At 42.6% G+C, this 12,885-nt stretch overlaps 1 protein-coding gene across 1 annotated transcript in view; it reads left to right on the forward strand.

Annotated features, from left to right (window-relative positions):
* Positions 1–12,885, forward strand: part of DNASE1 (deoxyribonuclease 1) — a 75,104-nt gene that overhangs the window by 37,210 nt on the left and 25,009 nt on the right. Inside the window, exons 3-4 of the mRNA XM_069210439.1 lie at positions 9,056–9,144; positions 12,132–12,215. Coding sequence (XP_069066540.1) covers positions 9,056–9,144; positions 12,132–12,215 — 173 coding nt within the window. The remainder of the gene's footprint in view (positions 1–9,055; positions 9,145–12,131; positions 12,216–12,885) is intronic.

Here is a 12,885-nt window from a genome sequence, read left to right on the forward strand (position 1 = left end):
ACCGCATTCTGTGGCAGAATTATTTTGCAATTTTATCAGTTTAAAACTTTTCAATAATGCTTGCTCAAAAATGTCACCGCTTTAGATCCAGTTTCACACCCGAATTCAGCAATCAGCAACCTAAAGGTGACTAATTCATCCTTGTAAAGGGCTTGCCACTATGTGGCACCACGTTTGCACTATACTTTCACTAATGTTTGGTCCATTTGAACTAGAAACAATTGTTGGTTCTTGAGATCTGCAAATTATGCACAACACGATGGTCTAAGTTGCATTTGTGGTAAATCATTAATTATGCAGAAAATACTGTATCTGCAGAATTGCATAAATCCAGTGGTAATGGCCATAGGCAACAAGGTAGTAGTGAAACAGGAGTGAGCAGAAGAATGTAGAGAAAGTAACAGAGGACAGGAAGGCTAAGAAGCAAAGAAAGAAAAAAGCACAGGAGAAGTAGGTCAAAGTGAGAACAACCGCATTAAAATTCAAAGGAGGGACGCACCTGTCGGAGGACAACTAGCAGAATCTTGTTTGGAAATAACATTAAAAAACTCTAAGATCCTTCTTGAACATAAAAGTAGAGAAGGTAGTGCAGAGAGTAAAAGGAAGTGAATTGTACATTTTTGGTGAACAGTCAGAATAGGGTTCACCAAAGTGTGCTGTGTTGTGTTAATGCTGAAGGTTTCAGTAGCAGTGATTCTACTGTTCATAATGACTCTGGCCTCTAGAAACCTTCTGCTTTTCTGAAAGGATGAAGAGTGGTAAGTCTCTAAGAGCCTTGGGTCCTGAAAATCAGAGCCCTAGAATGGGGCCGTGTGTTTACCACATCCAGTAAATGCCATTATCTGGGTGACGAATTTACTGCAGTGGATAACAAATTCCAGCTAATTCGAGTATTCCCCAGAAAACGTGACAAAACTGTGGAGTTCCACACAAAATTAGTGCGGTCTACACCAAATTCTATAAGTATCGAAATTCACCCTGCATTTTATTCCTGGTAAATTTCAGCAGGTTTGATTCAGAACTTCTATATGTGCCATAACATGAGTTACATGCTGAAATTCAGACCCATATTAGAGATCATTGAGTGAGAAAGTTAGTCTTGTAAATTGATTTATGCTTTGGGTTCGAGGGCCTGAAATCATTTCCTATTCTAAGGAACGGCTGAAAGCAGTGTGTGGAAACTCTGGGCTAAGATGTCTCTGTCAGCACATGCAGCAGTGACTCACCTCATGCACATCTGGGAAGCTGGCACCTTGTTGATGCTGTTACTGCTCTACGATACTGAAATGTTTGGACTCTGAGCATCCACCCACGCCACATCTTCTTTTGTGTGCCAGATCTATGTGACCTACTTCTTCCAAGATGTGGATCAATTATACTTAGGATAATGTATTAAAATAATGGACCTTTAACATGTCTGAAGTTCTTACACATCAGTATGCTCCTTTCCATGGCGCCAATCACATGGTATTAATGGCATCTCTCCAGGCATGCATAAACGATGATGTTACAATAAAAGGCTTGGCATTTGATGAATCCTGTAGTTTGAATTACCTAAACCAGAATGCTGCACAACAGAGTGTGCAGAGATGCGGTAGTTTTGCCACTGTGTTCCTGCTTTACACAAAGGCTAGGATATTTAGGTCCACGTTTACAAGCGTTTGAGCAGGAGTTCATGTGACAGTGCACAGGTGGGTCATTACAGCGGTAAGTAATTAGACACCATTGTTTCCGTCTCATTGTGGCACACAATACTGCAGGAAATCTGACCCTTAGAAAACCAAAATGAAAAATAGGTTGGCCATGTCTTTGAGTCCACTTCACCAGTGTCTATATATCAAATCTTGTTTCAGGTTTTCGGCTTTTGAGCATCATTGAGACATGAATAAAGCTCTTTGACTTGTTTTCATTGATGTCTCTGCTTGGCGGAAGCACATCAGTGGGGTCCAAAAGAATCAGCAGCAGAGCTGGAATATGAGGATCCAGCCAAATTTTTGGTCCGGACGCTATTCTTGGGAAAGATCCACAATCCGAGCCTGCCGCAATGCTTCAGCCAGTTTCTGTCCCAGTACAGTATGCAAACACTAGGATACATAATAACTGGGAACTTTAAAACACACATTACAAACCTAATAGTAGTGTTGAGTACTATCCAACAGAAACAACTTGCCAGACTTATAACACCAAAAGATTGAGGTAAAAAATTGGAAGCATCCACTATTATGCCTTGGAGGTTACATGGGGCAGTTTGGAGTGTCTGGGTAATACATTTATTGCAGTGAATAGAAAGACCAGCTAATCTGAGTATTCCCCAGAAAAATGTGATAAAATGTGGTTTGCATGCAAAATTATTGTGATCCACACCAAAGTCTATATGCATCAGAATTTACCCTGCATTTTATTGCTGGTAAATTTCAGCAAGTTTGATTCAGAATTCCTATATGTGCCATAAAAGGAGTTACATGCTGAAATTCAGACCCTTATTATAGATTATTAGTAAGAAAGTCAGTCTTGTAAATTGATCTATGCTTAGGGTTCGAGGGCTTGAAATCATTTCCTATTCTAAGGAACAGCTGAAAGCAGTGTGTGGAAACTCTGGGCTAAGAGTCTCTGTTAGCACATGCAGCAGTGACTCACCTCATGCACATCTGGGACACTGGCACCTTGTTGATGCTGTTACTGCTCTACGATGCTGAAATGTTTGGATTCTGAGCATCCACCCACGCCACATCTTCTTTTGTGTGCCAGATCTATGTGACCTACTTCTTCCAAGATGTGGATCAATTATACTTAGGATAATATATTAAAATGCTGGACCTTCGCGGTGGGAAACAGGGCGCAGATACACCAGGTCAAATCAAACCTAAAATTGGGAACATATTGCGATAGATCTCCGGGGGTCGGTCCGTCCTTCCTTTTTCCTCCTCTCCCCCCCCTCCTCCCCTCGCAGCCTGCGTGCCACCTGTGAGCCCCTCGCGCTCCAAAAACTGTGGGAAACACACAGCACGCTACACCCCCTCCTGGCGAGGGGCACCTATAATAGGAAACGCAGACACCCCCGAGCAGCTCCCCCGAACATGATCTCTTCTCTCCTCTTTCTTCTTTCCCCTATTCTTTCTTCCTTTATATTTTTTTTTGTTAACAATGTTTCTAAATAATTTCAGTCGAATGTACAAGTAGCAATCACACTGCCGTGTGTGCAAAAGATATGTGAGTGTAATCAGATCCAGAGCACAAAAAATAAGTGTGTAACTGTTTATTTATGGGAACACAATTGTATTTTCTTATTGACTGAAACAATAAAATAGATTTAAAAAAAAAAAAAAAAAAAAAAAGGCTGGACCTTTAACATGTCTGCAGTTCTTACACATCACTATGCTTCTTTCAATGGTGCCAACCACATGGTAACCTCTCCAGGCATGCATAAAAGCTGGTGATGTTAAAATGAATGCCTTGGCTTGTCATTTTGCATTACTCGTAGGTTGCAAGGATTCTAACTTGCAACCTAAGGGTAATGCAAAGATCTCTGGATGCTGATCATTAATCCAATGAGCTTTCTTACATAAAACATACATCTGTGGCATATATGTTACACCCTATACTCAGAAACATGCAGTGTAACTTTAAGCGCTTGTACTGTTTTGTGATGCTTTTAAACCTGTAACCAAAGATGGCATTTAAATATCTTCATTTCATTAACCACCAGATTTAACTTACCACTGTTAATCATTGAAATCTGTGGGATATGCTTATATCTCTGCAGCAAGTGCCTTAACTCAGTTCATTATTTGGACAGGTCCTGTTGAAACACAGCACCAGCTTGAGGCTGTACTGGGGTATTTTGTCTGTCCTTCACACCCCATGTGCAGAATAGTCCATTCAACGAAAACAAACATTAGCAAAGTCAATCAGTCTGGCAGTTCAATGGCTACAGTTATCTCAATAACTCACTAAATGTCCTTCTTGAGTCATAAAAAAACAGTATGAAGTCTTTAATAAGACTGGAGCCCTTCAGAACTTCCCTTTCAAGCCAGAAGCAACTGCTTAACAAGTCTGTCACAAAGCTGCAGTAGCTCACATTGGTACTAAATGTACCTCCTGAGTAAGATTCAGCTGCTTAAACTATCCTTCAAAAGTTGAGGGTGTGTGGCTTCAGCACAAAAATCTACATATCCACATTTACTACTCTAGTAAATTGTGCTTGATTTCAAGAGGATAAGTAAATATGCCAATGCTGGTTTATGCTGATGAATCAGTATTGCAACTTTTAACAAATGTCTTGATTACTATTGAACATTTATAAAGACAGCATAGTATATATAGGTGCTAGCAATCACTGATTAAGTCAAGTCGCTTCTATCATATTCTTCGGAAACTGTTTTTCTTAATGCCACTGGGTAGTTATGGTTAGGATTTTGTTTTCATAGGAAATGATTTTTTTGTGTTGCTAATAACTTTGGCCCCATTTGATGAATCTCCATTAAACTTTCCAAAAAAGTGCTACCTTTTGATTAGTTTTCACATGGAAAGTTTTGGGGTGAGCCCTCCAGTGAGGAAGGGTGAGGGGATACAAAAACACGATTTTCCTGTTAATTTTTCCATGTTAGTTTTCGATACTGCTACAACCCAAACACCTGAATGGATCTACACCACTTTTGGCAGAGAGCTAGATCTTGGTCCAGAAAGAGTATGTTTTTTGTATTTTGGTGTGAATCTGTTCAGTAGTTTTGTAGAAATGAAAGTTAAAAATATTGTATATATCACTCCAGGGAGCATCTGTGGAGCTGACAGATGTCAAACTGAAATCCGATAGGCTGCCAACACCTCAACCAGGAAGTGGTGGCAGCCATTTTAGGACTATGGACTTAGTTCTGAGTCCTAAAACACATGAAAAAAACATAAGGGGACAGGTCGGCAATAGCCTGAACCCCTAGGCATGGTTGTGGTGTCTGGGGGTCTTGATCTGGTGCCAAAAACATTATTTTCTGAAAGTGTTGCTGCAAGTATGTGGAGGATCCGCAAATCAGGGTCAACATTTTTTTTAAAACAAAAAGAAGCACAGGCTCCCACACTTCTTTTTTTAAAACCACCTGGGGTGCGCAAGAGCCCAGGGGTATGAAATAATGATTATTTTTATTGGGGAGGGGGTGCGGGCACGCAGCCACCCCCCCCCAAGGCCAATTGTGGCCCCAGAGACCCCACCCGTGGGTCTGCAGATATATTTAAGGGGAGAAGGGACATGCGGTCCTTCTCTCCAGGCTGTTTTTAGAAACCAGTGACCCCCATCTTCTGGGACTCACTGTATTTTTTAAGGGGAGGGGAGCTGCCCACTGGCTTCGGCCGTCCGTGGCCAGGGATTGAGATTTTGCCACACACATACATCATACATACATATATACATCATAGGATTGCCCTTTGTGCCCTGGGAATCCCATACCCTGGGGCTAAATACAATTAATAGGAGAGGGGGAGTGTACAGCCTTTACCCAAGCCATCTTGGTCTGCATGGCCCTTTCCCATTTTGTTCTTATATTTAGACCCAGGGATAGGGACTATGGAGCCCAGGAAGGCTGGAAAGGATGAAGCGCACGCCACCTCCACTGTTTAATTGTATTTGGCCCTGGTGGATGTTGTCTCCAAGGCCCAAAGGCCAATCCTACACCTCATGGCAAAGCCTTAGCACCCTGCCAGGGATGGCCAAAGACTGTGTGTGGTGTGCGGTTGGCTAACAGTGGAGGGCTTTCCCTCTCCATGCACTTCTAATTACCCTATATACTACTATACTACATCACTCAAGGCATCTTCTATGGTGGCATCATTGATGATATCACTGCATCATTTGCAATGAAATTATTGATGAGAAAAGTGTGCACGAGGCACACAAGTTCTAGTTACCTTAGGGCACAAGTATGTATACATATATATATATATGTACATACATATATATACATATACATATATATATATATATATATATATATATATATATATATATATATATATATATATATATATATATATTAATTACCTACTGCTCCGGTAGCCAGTAGGTAGTTGCTGTTAGGACCTAATTCTCATAGACAAAGCGTTTTTTGATTTCTTAATAACTTTTGGTGCTGTGTTTGACAAAACTTTCCAAAAAAGTGCCCTACTTTGCTTAGATCTGTGTGGAAAGTTCTGGGATAATCCATCAAGCAGGGATAAAGATAAGGGGGGAGGCGGTCAAAAGATGTGTTTTCCTCATGCAATTTCCCATAGGGATTTTGAACACAACCACAGCCTGAGCTGCTGGACAGAATTACACCACATTTGGCAGAAATCTAGCTCTTGATTGAGAAAGAGCCCTTTTTATCATTTAGTGTAAATCCATTCAGCAGTTTTGGAGATATTAAAGGAAAAAGAAATATAGATATCTAGGGACACAGACCCTTTGCGGCTCCACTCGCAGAGGATCTGCAGATCTGGGGGAAAAGCAAGGCCCTAATTGGCTGGCTGCAATCTGAGAGGAAAGTTGCGGCCAGCATCTTTCTTTCTTGCATCAGGCTGCAGGGAGGAAAAACACACATAAAACTTATATAAAAGGTCAGGATACAGATATCCTGACCCTACGTGAGAGACGGAATGGTCACTCAGGGACCCCTCATGGGGAATGATTGCCCAATTCTTTTTTTTTTGCTCCAATCCATGGATCCACGCGGTCCCCCTGTAAACTCGCGAATGATCAGAGGAGCCAAAAAACAATGAAAACAAAACCTAATCACACACCTTAAAATCTGAAGCACATGGCCAGAGGCTATGTGCGGCGTGGGGTTGGGTGCATGCGGGCGGTTGGCTGTAGGGCCTGGCGTCAGGTCAGCAACAAAATCTCCCCACGTGGGCCAATCTGTGACATCTCCTCACCATAATAAATGGGCACCGTGAGCAAAGATTGACTTATATTGGATTTATTTCCTGGGAGTGTGTGATTCTCCGGTGGTAGTAGATGATATATATATGTATATATATATATATATATACACTAAAAAAACAGTGTAAAGTGAAATTATAGTTAAGAATTGTAATTATACCTTAAGTTAAATTTAAAAAAACCTTGCAAATTCACTGAAAAACAAAGGTTAAAGGGGTGTTATAGTTAGGTGAAAATTTCAGTTAAAACATACCATTTTAAACTAACACAACCACTGAAATTAACCAGTTGTAGTTACTTGAAGTCATCATAACTGGCACCCTAAAGTAACTTCAACTCTTGACCCGCCATGCACAGTGTTGTCATCAATGACGTCATTTCAGATTCAACAGTGATGTTATCAACGATGTCATAGAACTTTTCATGAGTAATGTAATATGGGAGGCAATTTGCAGTGCATGGCAAGGGCATGAGTTATAATTATTTTGCGGTCAGGCCCTACACCCCATGGGCAGCCAATCAACCACCCCGTGGACAGCAACCTTCCCCCGCCCCAGCCAGGTAAGCTTTTAGGGACAGTGTGGGGCTGGCCACTCTAAGTCACCTCAGACACAGAATCCCCATTTTTATGTTTTTTTTTTATCCTGCACACTTCCCGGGGAACCAGTGAAGTCCCTGCTTGTCCGTGGGATTCACTTCGGGAGTCCAGGAGCCTCGCTGGCTCCCATGAGATATCCACAGGGTTGGGAAGAAACCCACATTTCTTTTTAATTTGGGCCTGGGTGACCCTCCATATGGTCCGGAGGGTGAGGGCACCCTTTACCCTGCCATTTTATACTTTATTGTTTTTTTCAATTTTCTGGGCACGTTGACCTAATCCCTATGTCCTGAAATGGTGGCAGCAACATTACTCTTCATGTTGTGGCCAGACAGTCTCATCACAAGTATCCTCAGGTCTCCCATTCCATCGGAAACAAGACAACCAACAGGAAAAGAAGCACCCTTGGCCAATCAGATTGCTCCATTATCCAATTTCGCATGCAGGAATCACTGATTCTAGTTGAGAATTCCTTCTCTGCACCATGTTATCATGAGTTAATCCAGCTGCATAGGAAATAACATGGGGGACCCAGATATACCAGGTTAAATCCCAGTTTCCCAATTCTGGATACATTTTCATGCACAGATAACTATCAGCAGGAGGAATCTGTCAGGGAATCACCAAGGGAGGAATGAGGTGTAGATCTATACATGGTGCAACCCATAGGTGGGGAGGACAAGATCTACCACCGACTCGTAATCAGGCCCAAAGTCTTGTGCAGCACTTCAGTTCCAGTCAAGGCCCAGAAAGGCCATATTCTTGCAACATATCAATATTTTATGGATGACTACTGGCTATATAAATAAATTCCAAACACCCTAGCTAAAAGAACGTTTATCTTATGTGAAAATTCTGAAAATCTGGATTGGATGTAGTCTTCGTGCACACGTGTTGGACATCTCTTCCTTAAAAAAATCTGCACTCACTAATAGTATAAACTATTATTTTGCAATCTGGACTGTTAATATGAGCCCCTTGAGTCTTACTTGAAAAGCTTTTCTTACTTGGAATACGTTAATCTGCATATTCGTAGTATGATAAATTGAAAAGCATGACTGATTATAATTATAGTCTACATTTCTTGAAATAAATTACCTCAGGTTTTGTTATGGGGTGAGCAGTGGCTACCACTTTATGTGACCATTTTACCCATTTACCAGGCAGACTGTACTCGCTTCCACATGACCCAATGTCTGCTGCGCCTTAGCTCAATCTTTGGGGGTCACCTCCCCAGCACATGATGTTTTACTGCAATATAGGTTTCTATTAAGATTGTTTGCATCCAACATACTCATCCATGACATTATAAATACAAATTGACTGGACCACTATATCAACAAAACTGTTGGCCACCAAAAATAAGAGCATACCTTGTGACTCTGTGGTCTCCTGTCTTGTCTGTTTTTCAGTTTTTTTTGTTTTTGTTAAAGACACATCCTCTGGTTAGCAACAGAGGATGTGTAGTTGGTGGAAGGATGGGAAGGTGATAAGTAGCTAATGGGCATTCAGGTGAGCTGGCAATGATTTTTCATTTATGGCTCCTACAGATTCTGGCGAGGTATGATATTGTGGTCGTGCAAGAGGTCAGAGATGCTGATCTGAGTGCAGTATCACCCCTGATGGAGAAACTCAACAGGTACATTTTTAGACCTTTTTCATTTCTGTTTGTTGTTAGCTGGACTCTTAAAGGTCACCAGAGAGAGAACAATGTCCCAAACAAGTCAGGCCTCCTAACAGAATCCTGCTTCATAAATGATTCCTTTATTAAAATGTGTTTTCCAGAGAACTGGTTTATGGAAGCAAGTTAATAGGGCACCCAGGGTCTCTATAGTTGAGCTCCAGGAAGTGAACCTCACGTCTCCCTCCCTTTGACTCTCACACCCCATCCCCTCTCTCTATAAGGTCTGGCTGACCGTTAACTCATCGATGGAATGATATGCATTAAAGGCTTTGGGACTCTAACCTGTTGATGGGCACCTCCCTGCTGTTGCTCTCACTGCTCCAATCAGCATCTCAAAAGGAAGATATTGTATAGTGTTTCTATAAGTGTGGTTTGTATGACACCTCCTGTACTATAGCCAAGGCCTATTTGTTTTTGTAAAAAGTTAAGCACTGAGGCTCAGATATCTACTTAGAAGGTCGCTGCTGGCAACGCCCACTGGTATCACTACACAGTGCCCCCATCTTTTTGTTCCCTATTCTGACACAAATGCTGTGTCAGCCCTTTTTAGGGTCGAGCGCGCAAGCGCTATGGCCTGTTGTAATCACTCTGTGGGCTTTTAACCACACCCACTCTTGCTATTCATTCTTTGTTGTGCTTGTCTTAATTAAATGCTTCATTTTTATTGGTGCATTTTGTGAAAGGTCCCTCCTTTATGTGTTGATTTCCCTCCCTGCTGATTTCACTAAGTGAACATTTTTGTTGGCCATCACACTACGTCACACTTCCTCCTGTTACAGCATGTGATGGCCCCTCCTCCGGTTTGCCTTCCATCCCAGCCGCAATCCTTTCAAGACATTCACGCAGGGAGCCAATAACTCTTGAGCTCATCGCTCCTGGTGGCCGTGGCTCTGTGAAATGACTTGCTTATGTCAACTGTTTTACTTTTCCTTTTCAATTTCTGTGGCAATAAAAGTTCAGTTAGGAATTTACAATGCTAATAGCTCTAACTCAAACAAACATGAGACCCATTGCATTGCAAATGGGTATTCTATGTGCAGCTCTGCATCGACCATCACCGAGATGTGTGCTGTGCTATAAAATACCAAAACATACAGGCCCATATTTATACTTTTTGACGCTAAACTGCGCTAACGCAGTTTAGCGTCAAAAAATTTAGCGCCGTCTAACGCCATTCCGAAGCGCCATGCGGGCGCCGTATTTATGGAATGGCGTTAGCCGGCGCAAGCAGACCGGCGCTGCCTGGTGTGCGTGGAAAAAAACCACGTAGACCAGGCAGCGCCGGCGTAGGGGGGAAATGGCGCTAGGGCATCTTAAAATGGCGCAAGTCGGGTTGACGCTAAAAAATCGTCTTAACCCGATTTGCGCCATTTTTTTAGTAAAGACAGGAGTCATGCCCCCTTGCCCAATGGCCATGCCCAGGGGACTTATGTCCCCTGGGCATGGTCATTGGGCATAGTGGCATGTAGGGGGGCACAAATAAGGCCCCCCTATGCCACCCAAAAAAATTTGAAAAATATAAAAAATTATACTTACGTGAACTTACCTGAATGTCCCTGGGGTGGGTCCCTCCATCCTTGGGTGTCCTCCTGGGGTGGGCAGGGGTGGCAGGGGGGGTCCCTGGGGGCAGGGGAGGGCACCTGTGGGCTCATTTTGAGCCCACAGGCCCCTTAACGCCTACCCTGACCCAGGCGTTAAAAAGTGGCGCAAATGCGGGGTTTTTTGACCCGCCACCTCCCGGGCGTGATTTTTGCCCGGGAGTATAAATACGACGCATTTGCGTCGCCGTCATTTTTTTAGACGGGAACGCCTTCCTTGCATCTCATTAACGCAAGGAAGGCGTTCACGAAGGATTCGGGACATCGTTCCAGAGGGTAGGTCCACAGTTTGGACCTAACGACATAATCTGTCAATCTGAGTCCTAGGAACGATGTCCCGAAGGGTTCGGGACATCGTTCCAGAGGGTAGGTCCACAGTTTGGACCTAATGACATAATCTGTCAATCTGAGTCCTAGGAACGTGCTTCCCAAGGGGCCGGTTCTCAAATTGGGGGTGGGTGACCTGACGTAACCAGTGTACTTAAATGTAAGTGACCGGTTTCTCTACCCTAATAGAGGTGGTTTTTCTTTTCTTTTTTGTTTGTGAAGAGGTGATTTATTGATTGGTCCTGATGAAGCGTCAATGGATCCGGTTGGACCGATAGACGCGAAACATGTTGACCCGCTCTTAAAGGCCCTATAAAAATTTGGAGTCCTTAGAGATTGTATTTTGTGAAAGTAACATGAGCATTACACTCTACATATGACTTTCAATCTTTGTTTTTAATCTTGGTCTTCATCTTCATTACACTGATTAAATTATGATGTTGACTGTGAGATGAATAACCAATTTTAACTATTTTTTTACCTCTCTTTTTGTACTGGTGCTTGAATGTAAGCATCTTTGACTGCACAGTAGATTTCACCAGTCATGGTTAGATGAATATGGTCTAGAGCCACCCGTTTGGGGTGCCCACCTGGCATTGCAATACCAGCCTGGTGTGGAGCATTTCCCGATGATGATACTAGTCATCCATTGTGATGCTTGAGGGCTCTCGTTCCTGAGACCAGTGGTCCCCTAGGACGATAGTTTAATTTTTGGAACAGTGTACCTTAAATATTTGACTACAGTTTGAGAGATCGTACACTGGACCATATAACCTCCCGGTCCCTCCCCCTGTTTTTTTCTGCGGTCACTGCAGCTTACACCAGCGGATGTGATACAATTGAAGCCCTGCTTCTACCTGGAAGTGGTCTCTGATTGGGCTGCGGTCAGGTCATCCCTTTTCCCCTGCACTCTTTGTAGATGTATCTTAACATAGATAACTTTAGTTTAAGACTTGTGATTATGTGTGCTTCTTATAACAAATTGCACTTCATGGGTGTCTTTTTATGTTTTTGCAGTATTTGCAATCACAATTACGCCTATGTGATCAGTGACCCGCTTGGACGGCAAAGCCACAAAGAGCAGTATCTCTTCATCTACCGGTAAGCACATACAGTACAGTTGGCATCAGCATTTCCATGAGGAATTAGAGACCAATGACCATGGGAACCAAAGTCCTGGGGACATCTCCTGCCACCAAGAAGGGTTTTGGCCTGCTGGGGGATCACATAACAGGCTGTGAGCCTAAAGGACCCTAAACTATGAGCTCCTCCTTGACCACATACACAAAAGCCTCTGTGTGAGCCACAGCTTTGGAAGGTCCAAATTCCTCAGCGCACGGCTGAGTGTGGCATAAAATGAGGGAAGGGTTACGTCTGCCTGGTCCTGGGTTAGTGATGCTTCACTAAGACGTAGTATACAGTGGAGCACCTGTACCATGATTGTGTCTGAATTAGCCAAGGGAATGGTTTCACAAATTGTTGTGGCGCTCATTTCTTTAACTGTCTTTATTGAGTTTCTCTGTTTTGTACAACTGAGGCAATTGCATATATACTTAGTATATATTTCCATTGGTACTTACAGGAAGACTTCAACAAACTAGCAACTGTGTTTACCATTCCTTAAGCTCATAAAAAAGGACATTGGCAAACAGAATCAGTGAGCCGGTTCTTGTGCTACACATAATTCTTGTGTTGCTCATATCGCATTATGTTGCATCCATTGTACTTAATAGTGAATTATTACGTTACTATGTGTTTCTTTTAAAGAATC

Source organism: Pleurodeles waltl, chromosome 10 (assembly GCF_031143425.1).
Source record: "Pleurodeles waltl isolate 20211129_DDA chromosome 10, aPleWal1.hap1.20221129, whole genome shotgun sequence".
Lineage (NCBI taxonomy): Eukaryota > Metazoa > Chordata > Amphibia > Caudata > Salamandridae > Pleurodeles > Pleurodeles waltl.